General features: G+C 43.6%; 1 protein-coding gene across 7 annotated transcripts in view; it reads right to left on the bottom strand.

The window, feature by feature from the left end:
* Nucleotides 1-26,290, bottom strand: part of FBXW8 (F-box and WD repeat domain containing 8) — a 120,825-nt gene that overhangs the window by 60,408 nt on the left and 34,127 nt on the right. For 4 of the 7 annotated variants that reach the window (XR_010114955.1, XM_063614563.1, XM_055239520.2 and 1 more), the window contains 3 exons: nt 23,036-23,200; nt 18,879-18,967; nt 3,504-3,661 (listed from right to left, as the gene is read on the bottom strand). Coding sequence is in view for 5 of the 7 variants with exons in the window: in XM_063614563.1 (XP_063470633.1) it covers nt 3,504-3,661; nt 18,879-18,967; nt 23,036-23,200 (412 nt within the window). In the remaining 2 variants the exon portion in view is untranslated. Of the gene's footprint in view, nt 1-3,503; nt 3,662-18,878; nt 18,968-22,648; nt 22,868-23,035; nt 23,201-26,290 lie in introns of all 7 variants that reach the window. The other 3 variants (XR_010114954.1, XM_063614562.1, XM_055239517.2) reach the window with 1 other exon arrangement.

The following is a 26,290-nucleotide window of genomic DNA, read 5'->3' as shown; positions in this document are numbered from 1 at the left end:
AAAAAGGAGGCAATAAGAATATACACACTCATATTTGCTTGTACTTGTAATACTAAAATACAAGGATATACAAGAAAGTAAAAAACATGGTTACTTCAGAATGGAGCAGACAAAAGTGGGTGGCAGCAAGATTTCTCAACACGTAACTTTATATTATTTTGATCTTTGAACCCTAAAAATGTAGTAATCAAAAACATTAAATTACAAAATAAACCCCACTCACTTATGAATTAAAAAGTAAAAAATTAAAAATCGTTCACACACACCAAGTACCTTCTAGAAAACAAGTCCATTAAAGAATAAATGACAGGCCAGGCGCAGTGGCTCACGCCTGTAATCCCAGCACTTTGTGGGGGCCAAGGCAGGCAGATCACTTGAGGTCAGGAGTTCGAGACCAGCCTGACCAACATGGTGAAAACCTGTCTCTACTAAAAATATAAAAAATTAGCTGGGCGTGGTGGCAGGCGCCTATAATCCCAGCTACTCGGGAGGCTGAGGCAGGAGAATCGCCTGAACCCAGGAGACGGAGGTTGCAGTGAGTCGAGATCGCACCACTGCACTCCAGTCTGGATGACAAAGCCAGACTCTGTCTCAAACCAAACAAAAAAGAATAAATGACATACTGAAAAAATATTGGAAATACATATGGCAAGGATTATTTCCCAACCTTTCTTTTCAACCAGAAAAGATGACAACCCAAAAGAAAAATGAAGAAAGACAAGAACAAACAATTTGCAGAGAAAGAAACAGAAACAGCTAACAACACACAAAGAAAGGATGTCCACATGTAATTAACGAAAGGCAAACAAAAACAATAAAATGCCATTTTTACCTGTCAGTCACTCTCACATACTTTTGGTGACACTATAAACTGGTGAAACCTCTTTGGAGGGCAATTTGGCAATAGTTATCAAAGCCTAAAGCAGCCATAGCCTCTGACCTAGCAATCACTAGCACCTCACCCCAGGGCCACCCTTGGACAAGTCCATCCTGGCATTTGTTCAAGCATATTGCTTGCAGCACTGTTTTCAATAACAAAAATGAACAACTCAAATGTGTATCAATGAGGGCCCTAATAAATAAATGATGGTACAGCCACATAATGCAGTACTACACAGGCATTACAAGAATAAGGTTTACCCTGTAAGTGTGAATACGGAAGATCACCAAGTTGTGCCATTAGGTTATAAAAAAAAAAAAAAAAAAAGGTGCAGAAAAGTATGCAGAGCAGGACCCCCCATGAGTAAAATGCGAGAAGGCCTAGAAGTGGGACAGGGAGGAATACCTCAACTTCTTTTTGCATACTTTTTCTTTGTCATTTTATATACATTTTTGATCTGTTTGAATTCTAACTATGACTCAAAAAAAAAGAATTTAAAATACATTTTGGCAATCACTTGCTAAGCATTTACCAAAGAAAGTAGTAGATTCTTAGCCTGGCCAACATGGTGAAACCCCGTCTCTAGTAAAAATACAAAAATTAGTTGGTTGTTGTGGTGGGCACCTCTAATCCCAGCTACTCGGGAGGCTGAGGCAGGAAGGAGAATCACTTGAACCCCGGGGGGCAGAGGTTGCAGTGAGCCAAGATGGTGCCACTGCACTCCAGTCTGGGTGGCAGAGCAAAACTCTGTCTCAAAAAAAAAAAAGTAGATTCTTTATCATGCCTACATTGTTTCCCAATATTTCTGTGCAACAACAGGGGATGAGGGGAACGAAGACAATTCCCACAATATAAAACCAGCAGCACCACCCCTGCACATCACCTCAAGTTGTATTTTCAAGCTCACGAGATGTGAGACATGGGCTGCAAATCAATTGGGCGCACATTTCTACAAGAGTCTTTATGTTCAGGATTCCATAAACAGCACGACCACCGCAGCACAGCCCTGGAGACACAATCACAGTTCTGGATTCACTGCTGACTTCAACCTACCTGGCTTCTTTGCACCTCTGTTTCCCCCTCTGTAGAATATGTGTGTGCACGTTAGTGTGTATGAATGGTAGGGGAAGGCTATTAGATGATCCTAAAACTATATGATTCTAACTTAAAAGTACTGCAATCTTTGCATAGGTATTTTGGAAAAAAACTCATTGATAATTTGGAAAGTAGCAAACATGTTCAAGCTGCTCTTATGGTATCTATCCAGGGTCTCAATAAACATATGAAATATTAATTATACCACAGAAACAGCTTAGCTGAATTTCTATAGGCTGAAAAGGAAATCGATCAATAGTGTCTACTAACATCAAACCAACATCACGTTGCTAAATTATATAAAATATAAAAATATTTTCAAGGCCAGGCGCAGTGGCTTATGCCTATAATGCTAGCAATTTGGGAGGCTGAAGCAGGTGGATAGTTTGAGCTCAGGAGTTCAAGACCAGTCTGGACAACATGGCAAAAGTCCATCTCTTAAAAAAAAAAAAAAAAAAAAAAAATTGGCTGGGCATGGTGGCATGCGCCTTTAGTCCCAGCTACTCAGGAGGCTGAGGTGGGAGGATCACTGGATCCCAGGAGGTCGAGGATACAGTGAGCTGAGATAGTGCCACTGCACTCTAGCCAGGGCAAAAAAGTGAGACCCTGTATCAAATATATATAGGTATATATGTAAGATCTCAGCCCTAATTTTTATTTTTAAACAGCACATGGGTATAAAATTCCCCATTAGCTACTTTAGCTTTGCTCCTCTGAGCCACCTGCTAATGTCACACTGACTCTGAAGATTTGCAGTAGTGCCATGACATGAACACTTAACATTCTGAAATATGCTGTGGTCCCAACTTTTGGGCAAGTGGGGACATGAAGCTTGTGGAGATTCAACACTTCACAACATAACGGAGGATAGGAGCATGACAGGTGGGCATACTGGATATCATGGCCATTGAAATGACCATTTCTAGTAGTTATACACTGTCAAGAGTTTCTTTGCATAGGTAAAGCTAACTTTAGACTATTCCTACCTAGTTCCAAAAATCCATAGTTGTTCATGTACAAAAATAATTCTATCAATGTCAAAGAGAAAACATATTATTACCAATTATCTTGTATGGTATATTAAGTGCCGGGAAGCACTGACTTTTATTTTTCTATATCTACATTTATCAATAGATGATCTATGTCTATCCCTTTTTCACTATTCCCTTTGGGCTGAGCAGAGGCTAAAGGAAAAGTAGGCCAAGTATATTTAATATTTTACATCAAACAAGTTATTTGCTTAAGATGCTTTGGCCAGCCTTGTGTCTGGCACTAGCGCCCAGCCTGACAGTTCCAGTAGGAATTAAACACCAGTTTTAATGGGTGCTGTGTTCCAATGCCTACTAATGCATTGACGGTTGTTGGCCAACTTCTTCAAATAAAGGCAAGAGTGAGTGTATGTGTGTGAACATGTGTGTGTGCCCACGTGTACGTATGGAGGGATTACAGGGGGGAGCCGGCCACAGCTGCTTAATTTTTGTAAAGCTTTTTTTTTTCCTTAATAGGGAGGAGGGTTGTGGTTACTTACCATCCTCATAAGCTGCTACTGCCAGCGAGCTGTTTATCCTCACAAAGGAGACATTTGGCTGCATTCCAGGCTCATCCTCCTCGTCCTCTGATTCCAGGAATGGGGCTACGTAGTCCCAGGTGCGGGTGTCCCACACTCTCACATCCCCTGATGTATATCTGGAAGAGAACGACACACTTGGTTCCAAAAGGGGATTGAAGAGCAGGGCTATGGTGGGGAAAATGCATAGAGCCTCACAACAACAGACAAGTAAGAATCGGGTGGTGTGGAGCCACTCCTGAGGCACTGTTTAGATGAGTGACTCCAACAGGAGAAAATGTCAACTAGATGACAGAAGGCTGTGAACACGCTTCACGTTCTCACAGCACAATGGTGACAATTTCAAATGAGAAAACAATAGTAAGACATGGGTAGCAAGATCTCCTTGCTTTTCCTTTTACACTATTACAACAATCTGCTCCTGCAAGCTCTCCCACTACAGGGATCACTTGCAGAAATTTGTATAAGCCCCACTATTTACCCACAAATACACACAATCACTCACACGAAACACAGAGAGAGATGCTGCAGGGATACTCAGAACTAATGGTCTCACAGGCACAGGCTTTCTAATACCTCATCCATGCATCAGATTTGACTGATTAAAGTCCCTAAAGACTAATTGATTTGCTGAAACAATTAAATCTTGCCTTTAGCAGCCAGACAATGCTGCCTGCTCATGAAAAGCTCTTGCTGAATGCGCGACACTCCCCGGTTTTGCCCACTTAGAAAATAGAAGTACTCACTCTCTCCTATGACTAGTGCCACTCCAACAAATGACTCCTTCCATCAAAGCCAGGGCCAGACTCAACCTACTCAGACACGAGGCCCCCAGGATGACACAATGGCCAGATGATAAAGTGGGGTGCTGCCTATCACCAAGGTATTTAAGCTATGTTGCTTATGTCTGCTGCAGAGGGTTTTACTCCACTTGTAAAGCAACTGAGTATTATGGGGGAAAAGGGGTGAGAAATGCCTTTAAGGGCCTCATGATAGAACCACACAATCACAAAGATAGGCCAATGATTTTAAGGGGGTTCACAATCTTCCTGAGGCCCTAGCCATAGTTCCTGCAGGGTTTCTTTGCCGAGTTGATGAGATAACCTCTGAGGTTCACTGAGTCACTGAAATCTATGATGTGACACATTAGTGAAGTAGCTACAGAAGATCAATCTGGAATTTCTTGGTTTTTGTTTTGTTTGTTTTTGAGACAGGGTCTCACTCTGTCGCCCAGGCTAGAGTGCAGTGGCACAATTTCGGCTCACTGCAACCTCCGTCTCCCAGGTTCAAGCAATTCTTCTGCCTCAGCCTCCCAGTAGCTGGGATTATAGGCGTGCACCACCATGTCCAGCTAGTTCGTTTTTTTAGTTTTTAGTAGAGATGGGGTTTTGCCCCCAGCTGGTCTTGAACTCCTGGCCTCAAGTGATCCACCCATGTTGGCCTCCAAAATTGCTGGGATTACAGGTGTGAGCCACCACAAGTGGCCTCAGGTGGAATTTCTTATAGAGAAGTACTCTGATTCAGGAGTGCTTTGTTTACTAGTAGTACTGCACCCAAATTCTTCATCTACAGTAAATACACACATTGCACAGTCCAAAGGCCATTCTGTCACCCCAGTTCCTTGGTTGGAGAACTTGGCTCTCTACCTGCAGGGTGGCACCCAGAGAGTGTGCATGTGGGATAAAGAGCCAAACAGGAGAGAGGTGCTTTCTGAACCTGGCCTGCTGTACCTCTGGGTTGACCACTGATCCTCCAGTAAACAGAAACACAAGATCAATGTCCTTAAGCCTAGCGACGTGCAAGCAAGGGAAGATCTTGAGATCACCCCGGCCAAAGCACGGCCACTGGCCCCCAGGCTCTCCAGGCAGCGGTCAGCTCACCCTTCTGAATGAGGAACCCTATACCAGAACACATACCCCGGACCTCACTGCCCTCAAAATACCGGGCTCGCTGTGACACCCTGAGAACGACTCAGGCCATTCGCTGGAGTAAGGCTACTTGCTTAGCTACAGAGACACAACAGATGAGACATGTTTGAATGTCTAGACTGTGGGACTAGATTCTTAAGGTTAAATTCTATGTGACAGGAACCAGCCAATTCAGAAAAAATGAGAAGGATGGCAACGTCTTCCAGAAATACAGAGATGGTAAGTGAAAGAAAGATAAAGGGAATTCAGATCAGAAAAGTAAGGCACGTTGAGAAAAAGAAGTACATAAACTAGGAAACTGTATTTCCTTCCACCAGTCTCTGTCCTTCTGCTTCCTGTTAACCATGTGTCACACCACACCAGCAGTCTGCACACTGTTTTCAGTGGTGCCCCCGCAGGGGACACAGTGGGGAGGCGAGGGTGGAGAGGAAAGATGGTTTAGGTGGCCTCAGCTCCAGCCCCCCAGCTCCCTGAACACAAAGAGTTCGGAGCCAAAATGACAGCAAAACAACAAAGCTTGGGAAAAAGGTGCTTTAGCTGCTGAACCAGACAATAGTGAGCTGTGAAACAGAAACTGTTGAGCCTCCTCCTTACTCAGAGAAAGAGAAGAGAGGGAGGGCAGGAACCCCACAGATAACAGCACTCTATTCATATCTGAGGGGCTCCTGGGCAATCCTTTCTCCCACAGAGGAGGTTGGTCCACTCACACTGTGACTCCACACATCTAAAATCAAATGCTTCAGCTCATGGCCAAGCTAGCCTGTGTCTGAATTCCTTATTTTTATCAATGGGATCATCAGTCCCAGGTCACCGGTACAGAAGGAGAGCGGCCCCTTCAACACCGCTGTGGCCCACCACCCACACCACTATATATGCTCAGGTGCCAAGCTTGTTCTGTTCCGCTCATTCCCAGAGAAGCCACCCTGGTCCAAATCCCCCAGCACCTCACATTCACACCCGACTACTAGAGGCTCCCTGATTCCGAGCTTCCTCCATTCAATCTTCCCCTCACAAGCCAAGCCCTTCAAAACACCTGACTGCACGAATCTTTCTTCTGGAACCATTTCCTTTACTTCCTTTCTCCCTCACGTGCCACACTACACCGCACTACGATCTACCTTGATGGCAGCCTGGACGTCTCCGTCATGGCAGTGTTCTGTGATCATCTCACTGTTCGTCTCCCTACCAGCCTGAAGCTTCTGAGCTCAGGGCCTGGGTTTTGTTCAGAGCTGTGCATGCAATGACTAGAACAGTCAGACTAGAACAGCGCTTGTCATATACCCAGAGAACCCTCTATAAGGTCTTACGTCTTAACACCTTATTGAATGAAATTTTAATTATGAGACCTACTGAAAACCCACCACAAACTAACTTCCACCCCTCCCCCCAGCCGCATTTTCTACTCTCCCTTCACACGGGCCGGCCTCCAGAGAGGCTCCCAAATGCTCTTGCCTCTGAATTCTGATTCCCTGCCCCACCTGCCTGCAGTGCCTCACCTCCTCACCTCCCAGCCCAGTGGGGTCCAGCCTGGGCTGCACATTAAAATTGCCTGGAATGCTTTAAAAAGTCCACATACAGGCTGGGCACGGTGGCTCATGCCTGTAATCCCAGCACTTTGGGAGGCTGAGGGTGGGGGCAGATCACCTGAGGTCAGGAGTTCGAGACCAGCCTGGCCAACATGGTGAAACCTCATCTCTACTAAAAATGCAAAAATTAGCCAGGTGTGGTGGTGCGTGCCTGTAATCCCAGCTACTTGGGAGGCTGAGGCAAAAGAATCGCTTGAACTGGGAGGTGGAGGTTGCAGTGAGCCGAGATTGTGCCACTGCACTCCAGCCTCCCAGACCAAATAAATCTGACCATTTGGGGATAGAACCAGACATCAATGTTTTCAATATACAGCCAAGATTGAGAACCACCAACCCAGCCCAATCCTACCAACCCCTCAAGGTCTAACACAGGCCCTCCCCTCCTCCATGAAGCCTGAGTGAAGCTTTCTGACTCAACTACTATGCCCTTTATCTGAAGAAACTGCTTTTACTACTACAGTCCGTATGCACTGATCGTCTCCACAACTTGACTGTAAAGTCTTCAAGAAGGCCCTACCGCAGTGCCACAGCCTCCATTACAGTGCCTTATGCAGAGCTAATCATAAATAAATGGTGACTGAAAGGGGGTGTCCGCAGGTAACAACCTGACTGGCTTGAGGGGTACCTCTTTATTTCCACTGCCCACTTTCCAGTGGTAATGATTAGTGAAACACCCAAAATATACACACTGATGTGCATTAGACTGCTTCCACTTATTTCCAAACTGACTAAAAACTATAAAACGGGATAAGCTAAATTATTTCAATAGACATGAAATTTTCCATATATCTATTTAAATTAACTTCATTCTCCATGACCAAAGGTATGATAATAACATAAGTGTTTTGCTGCAAAATGACTCAGGAGGTAAACTATAAAAGCCTCTACGTCTCCTGTATTGACAGGAACTGAGACTAAATATGCTACTGCAGCAGGTACTGCATTATGACTCAGCAGCGGGCTCTCAAATCTAACCTAAGTGAAAGCCACAATAGCATGGGAGGCAGCCTCCATGCTAATGAACTTGTGCTAAGGAAACAGACATCTTTGGTAGGGTAAAACACAGGTTGGGGCAGAGGGACCTGGACCAAACCCTAAATGTGATCTAAAAGTGCTTAACATTGGCCAGGAGCAGCAAGAACAGATAACAAATGGAGGTAGGAAAAAAAGGCTGATTTTTCTCCAGAGCTCCAGATGTCTTTATCACTGCCTAATGACAATTACACTCAACCAATTAAGATGCCACTATGACAGTTACATTGTCAGTAAGCCTTTGGACCCCAATGTTGATGGCTCTCTAATTAGCGTCTGTGCAAAGTACAACTGCAACTAATATACTAGCTGATGTAAGAACACTAAGGAAAAGCTGAAGAAAGAAGTCTTTTCCAAATGAGGATATGCCCCCGCCCAGTGAAGCTGTGTGCTTTCCCAGTCTCTTCTACACTTGGCAAGATTGAGTTTACCTCTAAATAAATAGGTCAGAGACCATAGCTGATTTTTTGTTGAAAGAATGGGAATAGAGCCTCTCTCAAGCTCTGCACGCCAGAGGGATTGACAATTTAAAATGATTTACCACCAAAGAGCTTTCATTAACCAGTAAGTTTCCAATAAGCAGACTACTTATTGGACTAAGGGACTAGAAGAATAAGAAGGAATAAATACTGTACAGCTAAAAACAACCTTTCTTCTTCGTAAGTATCCAGCAGCGTTTCCATTTTGCTTCCATGTGTCAGCTCTTATTTGCTAAAAACAAAATTTTTTAAGGCCCTTCCTAGCAAGCTGGGGGGTTGTTTTGATTTAAGAATGCTGAGAAGTAAGGTTAAGTGACTTACCCAGGGTCACAAGAAACATTTTAGTGGCACAGCTGGGATCAAAATGTGCCCCAGGTTTTTCTCAATCACTGCTTAGCCAACAAGCCACTCTGCCTCCTCAGATGACACTGTCTTTAAACAAATACTGCTTTTAAGAACCACCCCCATTTAAGTGCAACATAAGGAATTTATTGTTTTCAATATTGTGACTCAGGTTTGCAGGACACAGCCCAGCCCCTGACCCTAACCCATCGATTCGACCACTAAATTGCAACTGGAAGGCGAGAAGCCAACAAAAAAGGCTCAGTATGCTGGGAGCAGGACTGGGGGCTGAGCAGATGCAACCTGTGCCTCCCATGCCTGCTTCTCAGGGAATGCAGGAGAACATATGGAACCGTTTGTAAGACTTCCCTCTCTACAGGACCATACACAAACAGCCACTCTGAAACCAAGTCACAGTTCTATTCTGATCAGGCACCCAGAGCAGTCAAGAGGGGCCCTGTTATGAGGCTTCAGGCCAGGAACAGCAAATGCTTTCATTTGTGTGTCAAATCCAATACATGGTAGTGGCTGCCTAGAGCTCTGTGTTGAGAAGGATTCTGAAGCTGTGTTTCATCCAGCTTACCAGAAAAACAAATGCGGTAACGGGTTATTCATGATCACTGCTGGTTGGGGAGTGAGGAGGGCAGCATCTCTGCCCCATACAGAACTCCACCTGGCCAAGTCCTAGTCATCCTTCTGGATTCAGGTTGAAAGTCATTTCCCAGCAGGAAGCTAGCCTGATGCTGAGCCTGTACGAGGTGCCTCTCCCTAGCATGTTATGGCACCGTGCTCCTCCCCAACCCTAACACCTCCCATAGTGTTCTGTAAACACCAGTAACTGGATCCCTCGGCGGCCTATAAACTCCCCATGACCAAGGGGGTTGTGTGTGGTATTCATCTATGCTTAGTGGGTGTCGACGGAATGAATGAATCTACTGACTTAAACCCAGAAGATGGAAGTGGTTTAAAGCCTACTGAGCAATCAGGCAGAGGCTCCTAAAACTGCAGTGTCCACATTTCAAGAAACATTCGTGCCCTTAACATGTAAAAGTTTGAAGAACTATTCACTTGCTCCATACTTTCTTCAGTAATACCAAAGAATACCAATCAATAAAAGCAAGAGTATTTACTATTTTCTATGAAACATGACGGAGTTGTATTATGCAATTAACAAAATGAACTCAATCCCACAGTGCAGAGTCCTTCTGTGGAAATGCACTACAACAAACATCAAGTGGGGCTTAAGACGCATCAATTGAAAAATAATGAACGTCTTAATGGACTTTACGAGATACATGCACTACACACTTAAAACTGTTTTCCATACATCTTGGTTAATCACAATCAGTAGAGTCAGAGTCAATGATGATTATGCAGAGTTATTGTGGCTGTGGCCCTTCCCATTATTCCTCGGAGAACCAGAGACGGATAAATGCAGTCATGAGTTCACCAGTATTTATTAAGGACATTCTGCAGCTCCTTCATTAAAGATACAATAAATGTAATGCTCTCCTCTAGTCACTTATCAATATCTTACCTCAGACTTATTTACCAGAAGAGCATGTATACCTCACAGCAGAAAATAAATAAATTTAAAAGTATTTTTAAAAAGAGGTCCCTAACGGGTAATGGTCGAATTCCTTATGGGAAACAGTCCAATGTCACAATAAGTAGCAGCAGAAAATCTATACAAAACAAGGTTTAAAGGAAAACTGTTAGGGGAAAAAGTTTTTTTTAAAAAAGGAGAAAAATGGAAAGCATGTCCTTAGTAAGTATATATGGGCAACATTTATCTCACACAACCTTATACCTATGTTATTTACAAAGCATCTGTTATCTCAACAGCCTCAAAGTAATCCACAGGCAGTATTTATTTTTCACACATTCATATAAAACTAAGCGAGTGTTGGAAACACCATCCTTGAGGGCTTCAGTTCCTGAACAGAAAATATTTTTAAATTCAGGGCAAATATATACGTATTCACATTAAAGCTGCTATTCATATTTTGGCATGGTATACAGTTGATAAAAAGGTCCTTTTTTAAAAAAAAATTTTTTTTCAGACAGTCTCGCTGTCACCAAGCTGGAGTGCAGTGGCATGATCTTGGCTCACTGCAACCTCTGCCTCCCGGGTTCAAGTGATCCTTGTGCCTCAGCCAACCGAGTAGCTGAGATTACAGGTGTGTGCCACCATGCCTGGCTAATTTGTGTATTTTTGGTAGAGAAGGGGTTTTGCCATGTTGGCCAGGCTGGTCTCAAACTCCTGACCTCAAGTGACCCACCTGTCTTGGCTTCCCAAAGTGCTAGGATTACAGGCATGCCATTGTGCCCAGCTAATAACAAGGTACATTTGTAATTACTGGAAAAAGCAGAGGACAACATAGCTAAAAGCAAGGTATTTCAAGTTACCTTAGATGACTCTGTTTATTTTTTGGAGATGGAGTCTCACTCTGTTGTCCAGGCTGGGGAGCAGTGGCACGACCTTGGCTCACCGCAACCTCCGCCTCCTGGGTTCTAACGATTCTTCTGCCTCAGCCTCCCGAGTAGCTGGGATTACAGGCACGTGTCACCATGGCCAGCTAATTTTTCTATTTTTAGTAGAGGTGGGGTTTCACCATGTTAGCCAGGCTGGTCTCAAACTCCTGACCCTAAGTGATGCACCCACTTTGGCCTCCCAAAGTGCTGGGAGTACAGGCATGAGCCACTGTGCCTGGCCTGTTTAAAATTATATTTTCCAATACTTTTTTTTTAAATTATTATACTTTAGGTTTTAGGGTACATGTGCACAATGTGCAGGTTTGTTACATATGTATCCATGTGCCATGTTGCTTTGCTGCACCCATTAACTCGTCATTTAGCATTAGGTATATCTCCTAATGCTGTCCCTCCCCGCTCCCCCCACCCCACAACAGTCCCCAGAGTGTGATGTTCCCCTTCCTATGTCCATGAGTTCTCATTGTTCAATTCCCACCTATGAGTGAGAACATGCGGTTATACTTCTTAATTGTAAACAATGATAAAATTCCACTGAAGGGCCTACAGGCAAACTGAACCAGCCAAAGATTCAGACACCAATTTTTACATATATAAATTGGAAGCTCCAAATTTTGCTCTCTGTCTATAAAGAACTGGAAACCCTCGCACTCTGACGCCAGGTTGTATGAATGGGGCTCAGAAAAATAAAAACATATTTGAATCAGGCCATGTCTGGCAGCTGAAGCAGCAGCCAGAGATCACTTGGTTGCTAGAGAGGTATAGGCAGTTTTGTTTTGAATCTACTTGGGCACACTTGCCTCAAAAGGAATGAAGCAAAAATGGGACAACTGAGTGTTTTTAAGGAAAGAAGAGCGCTAATATTTTGCAACAAATGATACAGTTCTCCTTCCAACCAAACTTGGCAGAGGAGAAACATGGATACACAGTCCTGCTCTTTCCAGTAAAGGCAGGAACTGTATGCTAAAAAGGCAGAAACCAGGGGAGAAAATATTTAGGAGTAATGAAAAAAACCTCAACACAAACAGGGTGCTTGGTGTTTTTTTTTTCAAACCGAAAGAGAGAAAATGTCCTCTCATGTGAATAGAAAAGTGTGTTTTCTTATGCCAACTAGAATGCTTTAGCCTTATGAATCTCAAGTAACAATGAGGAGGGAGTTTATTGCAAAATGCCATCATACTCCTGGGCATCTGATAAAAGCTTCTGGTGAGCTAATGGCTTAATGGTTAGCAGAGCTGGCACAAGGCCTCCAAGGAGCTACTGGTTCTACCTGAGATGCACTCTTCACTAGGTGGCTCTCCTTCACTACTTATGGCAAACGACACCTAGCCCTGCACCTCAGGTTTTATACTGTGACTTTTTTGAATTCATGATGTCATCTGATTGCAACACTCAACTTCCAGAGGGCAACTGGGGAGAAGGAAGATGAGAACAGTCTAAGCATCGCAAAACAGAACAGGGATGTTTCCATATGCCCCTTTCTTCTATTCTTTCTCCTCAAGGATAAACATACAATTTTCAAAACATTCTAAAATTCTAAGAGCTGTTACCTCAATAAATCAAAGAAACAAACAAAAGACACGTTTCCTGATCACTTACTATCTAGACAAACTTTCTGCTAAAACACAAGGAAAACACACACTAAACCTCGCTAGCATTTCAGGAGGTCCAGCAGATCATAGATACAAATGCAGACAGGCGCTGAACTTTGAGAGAAAGACAGGTGACTGATTCTGTAGAGACTGGTGACTTATGAACACAAATTTTTCTCAAGTTACAGAAATGAGAAATTTTCGCAGAAAAAGAAAAGTAAAAGTTGTGTCTGAATGTCTCAGTCACAGTTGAAGGCACGTCCACTTATCTGTCCAACAAAGAAAACAACTGGTGCAGGTCTCTTCTGCGCTGCTGCATATCCCTGCTAAGTGGTCAAGTGACAGCAGAGAAAGACAAGAGCGAGGGCTAGAGAAGGCGCTCATGGAGGTAATGGAAGCCCAGAAAGTGTGGGGTCGCCGAAGGGGAGTTTTCCTTTCTTACACACTTGGCTCAAAGTTTCCTGGGTCCTGGGAAAGATGTTAGACTCTGAGGGCACAAAGACGCTTAATACAGGGCACCCCCCATTTCAAGAGGGGAAAGTCAATAGGACCAAATGCTGCCAAGAAGCTGGAGGGGACGAGCCAAGAAAAGGCCACTGGTTTGTTGACCAAAAGATCACGGGTGACCTCTGAGAGTGCAGCACAGTGGGGCTGGGATGGAGCCAGCTGGAGGCAGGTTAGACGAGGAGGAAGGAAGAGGGGCAGGAGGCATGGGTTCTCACTATGTACAGCACTAACAGGAAGATGGCAGGGATGGTTTGGAGACTTCAAGTCAAAAGGTTAGATTGGAAAGAAGCTGAGGGCTACAAAAGCATTTTTAAATAATTTATTCATCTGGAAAATAAAAATTCATTCCCCTAGATCCAGTAATTCTGCTTACAGGACTCTAGCCTAGGAAAACAATCAGGATTGCAAGACTAGGAGACGATAATGAAAGAACTTTAACTCTTTATTTTATATACTTATATAGAATTTCAAGTTTCTACAGTAGCATGTGTCTAATCATTTTAAAATAAAGATTTGTAATGCTAAAAAGGAGAAAAATTTGCAGACATCTATACATAAAATATTCATAACATACATATAACAAAACACAGGAAATGACCTTAATGTCCATTATTAGGGGAATAAATAGGGAAATTGGGGTATAATTATCCAAAGTGTTTTTGCAACAAGTCAAAGAAACTAATGAAAAATATGCAACATGAAAAAAATTCATCAGTTTGGTGAGGGAAAAAGGCCACAAATCTAACAAAGGCTATAGTCACACTATGAAAAAACATGCATAGAAAAACAGACTGAAAACTCAACCAGACACATGGGAGACCTTAATAAAGGTTGTGTTCCATGCTAGAATTTGAGTGGCTTTCTCTTCTCTACTTTCTAACACGGTTGCAAAACAACATGGTTTTTACCACTGCTTTTACTATTTTTTTTTTTTTTTTGAGATGGAGTCGCCCTGTCGCCCAGGCTGGAATGCAATGGTGCGATCTCAGCTCACTGCAACCTCTGCCTCCCGGGTTCAAATAATTCTCCTGCCTCAGCCTCCCAAGTAGCTGGGATTACAGGTGCCCACCACCACGCCCAGCTAATTTTTGTATTTTTAGTAGAGATGGGGTTTCACCATGTTGGCCAGGCTGGTCTTGAACTCCTGACCTCGCGATCAGACCACCTAGGCCTCCCAAAGTGGTGGGATTACAGGCGTGAGCCACCGTGCCCAGGTGCTTTTGTTTTTTGTTTTGTTTTGTTTTTTTGTTTTGTTTTGTTTGTGGGTTTTTTTGTCTTTTTTTTTTTTTTGAGATGGAGTCTTGCTCTGTCGCCCAGGCTGGAGTGCAGTGGCGCGATCTCGGCTCACTGCGAGCTCCACTTCCTGGGTTCACGCCATTCTCCTGCCTCAGCCCCCGAAGTAGCTGGGACTACAGGTGCTCGCCACAATGCCCGGATAACTTTTTTGTATTTTTTAGTGGAGACAGGGTTTCACCGTGTTAGCCAGGATGGTCTCGATCTCCTGACCTTGTGATCTGCCTGCCTCGGCCTCCCAAAGTGCTGGGATTACAGGCGTGAGCCACTGCGCCCAGCCGGCTGCTTTTGTTTTTAAATAGACACATGCCACAAAAGAAAAACCAAAATGACGCTATAATAGCCAAAGCTTCAGAGCAGCAAATGAGGGCTGGAGACGGCAGCCTCACCAGCCAGCCCTGCCTGTGGATGCTGCAGAAACACAGCGGAGCGGCTCCACTCATGCACACCCAGCCTGGCCCTGAGCCTCCGCCACCTCAAGCAAGATGAGGGTCTCGGAACGCATCATCTCTAAAGTTCCTTCCAGGTTTAAAAATGTATGATTCTAAACTGAGACAACTAAGAAATTGGATAACAGACATAGGCATTTCTCTAGTTTCCCATATAACATCATATACAGGTGACAGGGGACAACAAGGGGAGTCTGTGTATTAAGTTTTAATGCTTACTCCATATAAAACAGTATACATTTAACAAAATATTACATACCACTCATAGTTTTAAAAGATGCTTACAGGCCGGGTGCAGTAGCTCATGCCTGTAATCCCAGCATTTTGGGAGGCTGAGGTGGGCGGATTTCTCAAAGCCAGGGGTTTGAGACCAGCCTGGCCAACATGGCGAAACCCCATCTCTACTAAAAATACAAAAATTAGCTGGGTGTGGTGGCGCACACCCGTAGTCCCAGCTACTCGGGAGGCTGAAGCAGGAGAATTGCTTGAACCCGAGAGGCGGAGGTTGCAGTGAGCCGAGATCACACCACTGCACTCCAGCCTGGGCGACAGAGTGAGACTGTGTCTCAAAAAAATAAAAATTTAAATTTAAATTTAAAAAGATGCTTACAAATTGCTGGAAAGAAAATACAGTAGGTGGCTGTAAAGTTAAATATTATTTCTAAGTAAAATAATAATATAAAACAAAAAATGTTTCAGTGAAACAGCAAGGCCACACAATGAGTTGCTCTGTCAGCTGTAGATGGTCCCGTCTCCAGGAGTTCCAAAAGTGGACGCTAGGCTACAGTGCTAGAGAAATCTCTAGGAGGAGACAGGACTGGAGTAGGCCTTAAAGAATGGGTTCTGGGTTTTGAGTTGATGAAAATGTTCTGGAATTAGATAGTGGTATTGGTTGCACACCCTTGTAAATCTAAGAAAAAAATCACTGAATTGTACAGTTTGAAAGAATGAATTTTATGGCATATGAATTATACAGTCATGTGTCACTAAATGACAGGGATGCGCTCAGAAAAATGAATCCTTTGGTGAATTTATCATTGTGCAAACATCACAGAGTGTTCTTACACAAACCCAGGTGGCACAGCCTACTATACACCTAGGGTACATGAATGGCCAATATCATATATGGGGTCCATCACTGACTGAAACGCTGTTATGCAGCATATGACTGTATCTCAACTAAAAAAAATGATGCAGTCAGAGGTAACTAAATAGAACAGTGTGGAAAAAACAAAGGGACACTTGGCAAGTGTAATAAGGAAAAAGGCAGCTTGGAAAGAAATGTCAAAGAGCTCTGAATGTCAGGAAAAGTTAACGGGAAATTATTTGTAAGACTGTAGAGTAAGCAGAGACTCATGGACAAAAGAGTGAACAATCAAATGCTTTGGAAAGAATGTCTCCCCACTGGAAAAACAAGCCTCAGGGAGACAGGCGCCAGGTCCTATTCACATGATGGGTATTTGAGTGTCAAATGTGTTTATGAACGAGTGACTATTTTCAGATTTCGCTGGTTTTATGTGAAAAGAAAAGTAGGGAAGAACCATGACTGGGCCCATCATGAGGCTCACTGCAATAAATATCAGTCTGGACCTATGCAGCAAGGCCCCAAACTAGGAATATTTACGCAGAGAGCTGAAAAGGTGAGAAGAAGAGATTCTGCTCTCCATCAATGATGTGAAATGTACTTAATAGGTGTAAATGCAAAAATGCTTCATAGTTTAGCTCTAGGTACATAAAACTAAGCCTCTGAACAGACTCCACTTGTGCAAAAGAAAGAGAAAAGGGAAGGAAAAAAGAATAAGAGAAACACAAGGTAAGCACAAGAGAAAGAAGGGGTGAGGTGGCCACTGTCTCTTTAAGAAGCTCCTTGGAGATACATTAACTGTAGAAAGCCTGGTGAATTCAACATTGATTGGGAATGAGGTAACCACAAACACCGCTGTCTCAAATGAAAAGGGATTCAAGATCTGACCCAGAAAACAAGCATCGTAACCACCAGATAAAATTTTAATGATAAACACAAGATGCTCTACATACAAGCAAGACTGAAGTCTCTCATGCTAAGCCATCAACTTAAGGTTTTCTTAGAAACAGGAGCCGCCGGGAGCCTCTCTGACCCACAGATCAAGTTTCATCCTATCGATCCACAGAACTCGGCCATCGTGCTCTGTGCTGGCATAATCTGTAATGTTGAACAGACCCCGAGGGAACAGAGAGGCAGAGAGAGAAGGACTGGCATCTGGACTCGTAGGGGGCCTGTGCTTCGGGAGCTCCAGAGAAGAAATTCATAATTGGCTTTGAGATTCAAGGCTCTCCTGTATTTGTAAGTTCTTTTGCGACTCTTTCAGTCCAGTCTCAGCCTTCTGTCCTGAAGTGTCTTCTGACACTCTAGGCAGAGATCCCTTTAAGCTGGAATGATCTAAGTACCTTCTGGAGTTCCCACCAAACTGTAGCATCCGTGGGTAGAAAGGAGCTGCACAGCAGGCGATTGTAGGCCCACATTTTAGCAATGCGGTAGAGAAGCCCAACATGCACCGATAACTTAATGGACAGAATCGCAAGTATCTGGACCATCAATCTTTCTAAAACTAGTTCTGCAGCACTCCCAAGAAGGGCTTTCACTTCTAAATCATAGCCAGTAAAACAGAAACTAAAGAAAAGCCTGCCTCCTGGGTATATCTTGTTTAAAGCAGAAATACTTTTTTTTCATAGGCACTGCATACCACAAAATATTAAAATAATCCGACTGTGTGGAATTTCTATTCAAAAGGTGCTCTTTAAGGAATGCTGCTTAAGGAAAGATTTTTCTTCAAAGAAAAGGACTCCTCTACTACTGAGTTTTAAAGTCCAAGGTTTGTTTTGTTTTCCCATAGGCAGGAACTTCCCTAAGGCGTCTCACTCCATAGCTGATTCAAACTCGGAAACTTAAGTGTTCTGGTTTCTACTTTATGGCAATAAGTATACAGTCTGAGGCTGTAGTTCATGACATCTTCCTAATCCAAAAAGAAAACTGATCTTATTGTACAGTAAATAAATATATAAATCTACCTCTGTAACAAAGTAGGAAGACTGCATCAAAGTGGTTTTTGGGACAGAAGCTGAAGGAATTTACAGAAGCTAAAATTAAATGTATTGGCCATGGAGAAAAAAAAATAAAATAATTTCAGGACAACTTAAGTAACAAATAGGTACTATATGGTGGGGAAGGAAGATTATGTGTGGCCACAGCCCTTCTTCACAATAAGGGATTTAGAAAAAGAGAATGAGAACAGGGCCTGTCTGTGCCAACACTTATTATTTTTGCTTGACTTTTTTATGTCTTCATAAAATACAAACTGTTTGCCTTAATGAAAATCTCACATAACACGCCACAAGAGTGATTTAAAAGCTGGGAAAGACATATTGAGACAAATGGAGCACAGATCCGCTCTACACCATGTGCTTCTCACCCTTGCTGCGGCGCTCTCACGTCCTTGGGAACAGAATCACGGAGACTCTCCCTCTTCCACATGGGCTGTAACTGAGGGAGGTACATGCTCTCAAGGGAAGCTAAGGTCACTGGTACTCAGAGGGCAGTATGAGAAAAATGAAAGACCTTCAGATGCAGAGCACTCAGTGGAAACGGTTTTGCTTACCCAGCAATGACCACGCCATCGTGAGAATGCACATCACACAAAACCACGTCAGGAACGTGCTCCAGCTCGCTCACGGCACCTTTGCGATTCTGCGTGAGGAAAAGGGGGATGCAGTTCAGACTATTCTCGGGACAACCCGAAAGCCAAACATCGCACTTTTTCACCTACTTTCCACAGCAATTCTCTACAGCACGGACAGCAAGTGCATTCAAAGTTCTGTGGGCATTCAAAAAGACAAAAATGATGACTAACATGCTAAGCTGTTAAGCACGGACGAGTTACCACATATCCCAAAGGCACTGAACTCGAGGACACAGGATGTGTGAGACGCTGCCCCATCCTCCAGGAGGTTACAGAATAGAAAGGAAATATGTGCTCACCAGTAACTACCATCCACAATAGGCTGGCATGTATCTGCTGGGAGTGGCAAGTATCTAAAGCAGCTTATAAAGTATATGAAAAAGTTCAGTTCAGCAAAAAGAAAGTATTACATGATACCTTACCTGTTAATTCTTATAAGGACTCTCAGAATAAAATGCAAAATTCTATACAAATAGATAAAGATCAGGATGAGGAAAAGGAGAAGACATGATACTATTTCTAACTGAGAGGCCAGAGGTTTCATGGAAATGGTATTTGAATGAAAGTCTAGGCCAGGCACAGTGGCTCATGCCTGTAATTCCAGCACTTTGGGAGGCAGAGGCAGGAAGATCACTTGAACTCAGAAGTTTGAGATCAGCCTGTGCAACACAGGGAGACCCCATCTCTGCAAAAAATTTAAAAGATAGGTGTGGTGGCATGCACCTGTAGTCCCAACTATTTGAGAGGATGAGGCAGGAGGATCACTTGAGTCCAGGAACTTAAGGCTACAGTGAGTTATGATTGCAACACTGTACTTCAGCCTGGGCAAGAGAGTGAGAACCTGTCTCTAAAAAAATAAAAAATTAAGTTGAATTAAAATGAAGGGAATCTGAATGGACATAAAGTATTTACATGTGGGAGGTTGGGAAAAGTGAGATAGTTAGGCCACAAAGCAAGCATGAATAAGGTATTCGAGAATACCATAATTTCAACTTTACCAGACTGGGACAAGGACTAGAAGCAGGGTAAGTGCCCAGCACAGTTCTTAACATACAGCAAGTGTTCAATAAGTGGTAGTCATTATTATTATTATTTCGATTATTAGGAAAAAGATGACATCATTCCATTAAAATACACATTTATTAAGCACCTAGACTCTAGAAACTGAGCAAAGTAATTTGCATGATGGTCTTAACTTAATCCAAGGAACGAGTCTAAGGCTGAGAGACAAAACTGGACACATCCACGTGGAGCTGTCCTACGAGTGGAGATACGGGGAGGGAAGGCAAGGATCTGGGAGTCAGCTGTGTGAAGGCCGCAACCAAGGTTACAATAACAGAAAAGCTCTTGTGAGGGCGAAGGTATTGAAAGAAAAATAAAGGGCCTAAGATGAAAACCTGCATTTATGCAAACACCAGGAAAAAGAACACTATGGCCACCACAATTAGTTTAGCAAATCATTTCCAGGTTGGCTCTGAAATGCAGTTCCAGATAACTTCACGCATTTGCAGGTCATTCCCTTTGTGGAGGTACCTGAGAACCCTGGGGTCCCTTCTAGGGTCTCCCCAGACACTGACTTAAGAGGTACCAAGCCAAATCGCCGGCCTAACCCATCCTGAAGTCAAGCATGCACAGCACAGAACCTTGCATCTGTGTGCAGAGGCCTATGCTCTCCTACAGCCAACCTCGCCTGAGCACTGAGCGTGGACCAGGCTCTGCAGGAGTGGCAGACGCTTGATGACAATCATCCTCACCACGACGCCATGAGCAGTGCCACTCCTAGCCCTTACTCTACAGACGAGAAAATGGAGGCAGACAAAAGTAAAGCAACTTGCCCAAACAGTGCCTTTCATTTCTTTCTCTTTTTTTTGAGACAGTCTCCCTCTGTCACCCAGGCTGGAGTACAATGGCGCAATCTCGGCTCACTGCAACCTCCACCTCCAGGGTTCAGGCGATTCTCCAATCTCAGCCTCTCAGTAGCTGGGACTACAGGCGTGTGCCACCATGCCTGGCTAATTTTTGTATTTTTAGTAGAGACGGGGTTTCACCATGCTGGCCATGGAACTCCTAACCTCAAGTGATCCATCTGCCTCAGCCTCCCAAAGTGCTGGGATTACAGGAGTGACCCACGGTGCAAGGGCGCCTTTCTTGTTTTGATAAGGCTTTCTTTCATTCCAGAATTTTGGTAAGAATCCCACCATTACATTTAATGAAAGATACATCATTTAAAATTTCACTCCTAGAATTCTCCTTGTTAACAGTGTCAGGAAATGGACCTTACACGCTCCAGATAGAAGTCTCCCTCATGTTTGGTTCGGCCTGCAGTCCGCTCCAGTTCACTCAATCAACAGCCATGTAGTGAGTACTTACCTAACACATGACTTCCTGTTCGTTAGAAATAAATACTAAATAGACATTCAGCTAGATTGTATACAACTTGTAAAGTGTTACTAAGTGCCAAATGCTAGGTGGTGGGTCTTTAAAATATCGTCACTTCTGTCACCTCCAGGCCCAAAAAGGACATACCTGTCCTCTTCCCTTGCTTTCTCTATCACCAAAGAGGAAGCAAAAAACACAGCTGCTGCTTTTCTCTACCACGGTCTGACATCTTCGAATTCAAGCCTCGGGACGCCAAATATCTCCAATTCTCCTGCTTGTAAATCTCAAAAGTATCTCTCCTTTCTGGAGAGAAAGGACTCCGTTAACATTCAGCTCTCAAGCTTTCCTTAAATCGCAGCCCCTCCCACCAGGGTTAGACCCTCTGCTTTCTGACCCTTGTTTGTCTGGGCAGCTTTCTTTGTCATATCTTTCTGCCTGTGTCCATCACACGGACCTACCCAGGCACATGGGCAAGAGAGGATTGGGGCTTCCTCCAGACGAGTTTATTACCGTAGGTGGATGGAAAAGGGCACTGTGGGGCCAGCATGACCTGTCTTAGTGGTGGTGTCTTAACAGCCTGCGAAAGGATAGCCACACTAACTCTCAGAACAGTGGTTCTCGACTGGGAGGGGATTTTGATTCTCAGGGGACATCCAGCAATGTCTAGGGGCATTTCTAGTTGTCATGACTTGGGGGAGGAAGAGAATGCTACTGGCGTCTAATGGGGAGAGGCCAGAGATACTGCTCAACAGCCTGCAATGCACAGAACAGCCCCGCACAGAAAGAATTAGCTGGCCCCAAATGTCACTAGTGCTGGGGTTGAGAACCCCTGAATTAGAGAGACACTGCTCTCATTGACTTTGCTAGAAACCATGTGAGGTTGCCCAGATCAAGCGTATCGGTCACTAATCAGGTTAGGAGGTGAGTAGGGACAGACAGGCACACAGGCAATATGTCACTATCAGTAATGCACAAAAGCTTGTTAATCTCAAAGTCTATTAGGATTGACCTTTATGGGAGTAAAGAGAATGGTTCCATCCCTTCTCTACCATTGAATCTCCAGCCTCCCAGGTGAGAAAGAAACACTGCCACCACACTGCTGTCTCGTCATGCCTCAAACAGCTTTATGTAACACGGCTCTTGACAGTTATCTCCTATGGAAACACTTCACTGTGCAAATTCTTAGCTGTGATCTAATATTTCTGTAGAGACTTTGATGTGATAAATGTTACGGAAGCATGCCAATAGGTCATGTGAGGGAAGAGAAGACAGTGCTTAGAGATGTTTAATCATCTCCCTCTTACATTTACCGGAAATGACATTTTCGGCTCCTCTTTTGTATGCAGGTAGTGCTTTTGCTTTCTGGGTCCCTCCAGAGAGTCAGTGAAAGTCAAGGGGGCTGCACGGAGCACTCCTCTGACCACCCTAACAATCAGAGAGGAAGTGGCTGGCAACCCAATCCACCCTTCCTCTCCTGCAGAATAAGAGGATGTTCCCAAATCTTGAGGCTGAAAATGGAGGCAGATCATCTAATGGCAAACAAAATGGGCAACAAGTCACCAACAGCTGAAGGGGAGGCTCAGTGTACCCCTCTCCCTTCACTGTTGGCAATTAATCTCAGGCTATGAGTGAAAGCTTGGATTCCCATGTCTTTGCAGGCTATTCTTTCACAGGTAATGATATTGGCCACTGCCCACCTTCCAGTTGGTTCGTAACATGTGTTCCTTGGCTCGGCACTCTTGGAAGATGAGCTTCCAGCAAGAATAGTCAGAGATGCTGCTATCCGGAAGGTGCCCTTCCTGCTGGCACAGCCTGTACCACAGCACCTCATCCTCTGCAATCACCTTCCACGTCTTGCTCACCTAAAACAGCAGAAGTGACACAAATGTCAAATTCTGCAATTAGAGAAGCCCCTTGTCATCCAAAAATCAATCAACACCTATACTATTGCCCTGGGTTTATGGCAGTATAAAATGTCTCATTAACAAAACACTATGAGGTGAAAAAAAAATACAAGCAAATGTTTCCAGTTTTATCTTTCAAGATTTCAAAATTGTTGTACCACCATGTAATATCACATTTTAGACTACTTGGTTAAATTGTAATCTAACAAATAAGAGAAGAAAATACACAAATACATAAAATGCAAAAAATATAAACTTTTACATGGTTATTAGCTATACAATCATACAGAGCTTTTCAGAACGGAATCTCTTTACTTTTGACAAACAGCATTTGTATTTCCACCTTATAGAATTGAAGACTGATGGCCTCCAAAATCAAAGGCTGTCATAAAATTACCTATAACCCAAACATCTTGTCAGGTAAAAAATTCAAATTTAAATTGCATGTGAGAATTTAGATTTTAAACATATGTATATATTTAATTAACAGAAAACTCAAGCCATTATCCAGGACTGTAAGATTAGATCTAGAAAAATTAATGTTATGTCTGGCCTGACTTTCAAATCCCAACAGTATCCAGAGGAAGTGGCCATTTTAACTATTAGCATTTTGTTTTCCAACACGAATTTAGGGGAACAAAGGGTTTACTTCATCACAGGATAATGTGCAAAGTTGGCCAGACTGCAAAAGATGGACTCTGTTGGCAGATGAGAAACTGATCGAGCAGATCAGCGTGATCCTGGTCTGCAGAGCATTCTGGGAATGCAGGATCAAGTGCCTGATACTTGCTATCCATCCAAAAGTTGAGACTCACTTCTAATGAGGAGTGGTGATGGGTCAGTTACAGTACCCTGTACTCTTTAACACTCCCTTAGGGCCACTTCAAGACTCAAAGAGATGGGAAGAAGGAAAATGAGAGAAAGTAGGAGACCAGACTCTTACTGCACAAAGGGCCTCAGCTGATAAAGCACTGACAGAGAGTTAGTTTGCAGGATGGCAGATTAAAGACCTCCAAAGACCTGCTCCTCCATAACAGCAGTTAGAATTCCACCAAAAATGATCGATCAACTTTTTCAGAGTCTGGAAATTAACAAAAGGATTGCAATATTCTGAGGAACATTTATCCAAAAAAAGTGGCTGAATCTCAGTAAGAACAGTGACGTCTGAGTTGTTTTAATGTGTGCTAATTATGTTTCCTCCTCCGGCTCCAGGATTGCCTTAAAAATCAACAACCTCGTGAAGATGGCAGCTGTAAAAACCAGCAGACTAGCAGCCATTAGAGAGGCCAGACAAGTTTAGAGCTCCCCAAAAATCAAATCCCCAGAGAACTGTCACCATTTGACCTGGCTGACAGCTTGCCAGAAAGCTCTATCCTCAAGACTTGTCTTTATCTGAGCTGGCTGAGCACTCTCTCTGTCCTATCTCCAGGGCATTTACCCAAAATAGTAAGTGGCAACTGCTTAACTCTACAGCTGCCTGAGGAGGCACTGCCAGCTGGGGCTAACAAGAGGCTGACCAAAAAGCTTGAAAGAAAAAGCTGGGAAATAGGATGTCCATAGGAGGCTCTGAAAGGCTCCAATATATTCCTGGGAGTCTGGAATGCCACGTGAATGTATAGGGCTATGTGTGTGCCCAGGAAAGACCAGAAGGCCCTAACCTCTCCCCTCTGGCTGACCCTGAGACTCTGCACAAGCAGGAAGTGAAGGCTAAGGCAGAGCTGTAAGCTGCTAGAATGGTGAAGCAGTACCCCAACATACAGAGAGCACCTCAGCAAAGGCTGGGAGACTTACTGTTTCAGTGGATTTAAGGAAATGTCCATTTGATAACTAGCTAACCACTAAGCTAGCCAACCAGAGACTTCAGTAGGTGCACATGACAAATAATACAAATTAGAGAATTATTCCAGAAAAGTCACTAAACAAACAGCAGCAACAACAAAAATAACAACAGCAATAACAGCAAATTCTGAAGAGGGAGAAAGATTCTATTTCCAGAGTTTCCATTATTTAAAATGTCCAGTTTTTAACAAAATTACAAAAGTATGCAAAGAAACAAGGAAGCAGGGCCCATACACAGGGGAAAAGGCAGTCAACAGAAGCTATCCCTGAGAAAGTCCAGATGCCGGACTTACTAAACAGAGACTTTAAATCAGCTATTTTAAATATGTTCAAAATACTAAAAGAAAGCATGTCTAAAGAAATAAAAGAAAGTAGAAGAACAATGTCTTCCCATATAGAAGATAATGATAAAGTGATATAAATTATCTGTTAAAAAACTAGGGAGGCTGAGGTGGGCGGATCACCAGGTCAGGAGATTCAGACCATCCTGGCTAACACGATGAAACCCCATCTCTACAAAAAATACAAAAAATTATCCAGGCGTGGTGGCACACACCTATAGTCCCAGCTACTTGGGAGCCTGATGCAGGAGAATCATTTGAACCCGGGAGGCGGAGGTTGCAATGAGCTGAGATCATGCACTCTGGCCTGGGCGACAAAGCGAGAGACTCCATCTCAAAAAAAAAAAAAAAAAAAAAAATAGGAGCTCTGGAGTTAAAAAGTACAGTAACTGAAATAAAAAATTCCCTAAAGGGACTCAACAACAAGTTTGAGCTGGCAGAAAAATCAGCAAATTTGGCCAGGCGCAGTGGCTCATGCCTGTAATCCCTGCACTTTGGGAGGCTAAGGCAGGTGGATCACGAGGTCAGGAGTTCGAGACCAGCCTGGCCAACATGGTGAAACCCCATCTCTACTAAAAATATAAAAAATTAGCTGGGCATGGTGGTGTGCACCTGTAATCCCAGCTACTCGGGAGGCTGAGGCAGGAGAATCGCTTGAACCCAGGAGGCGGAGGTGGCAGTGAGCCAAGATCACGCCATTGCACTCCAGCCTGGGCAACAGCACAAGACTCTGTCTTGGAAAAAAAAACAAATCAGGAAACTTAAAGCAAGTCAACTGAGATTATCTACTCCATGGGGGAAAAAAAGAATAAAGGAAAAAAAAAGAGTCTGTAATCCTAGCACCTTTGGAGGCCGAGGCAGGAGGATC

Source organism: Symphalangus syndactylus, chromosome 13 (genome assembly GCF_028878055.3).
Source record: "Symphalangus syndactylus isolate Jambi chromosome 13, NHGRI_mSymSyn1-v2.1_pri, whole genome shotgun sequence".
In the NCBI taxonomy this organism is placed as follows: domain Eukaryota; kingdom Metazoa; phylum Chordata; class Mammalia; order Primates; family Hylobatidae; genus Symphalangus; species Symphalangus syndactylus.
This window is presented reverse-complemented; position numbering and strand designations above follow the sequence as displayed.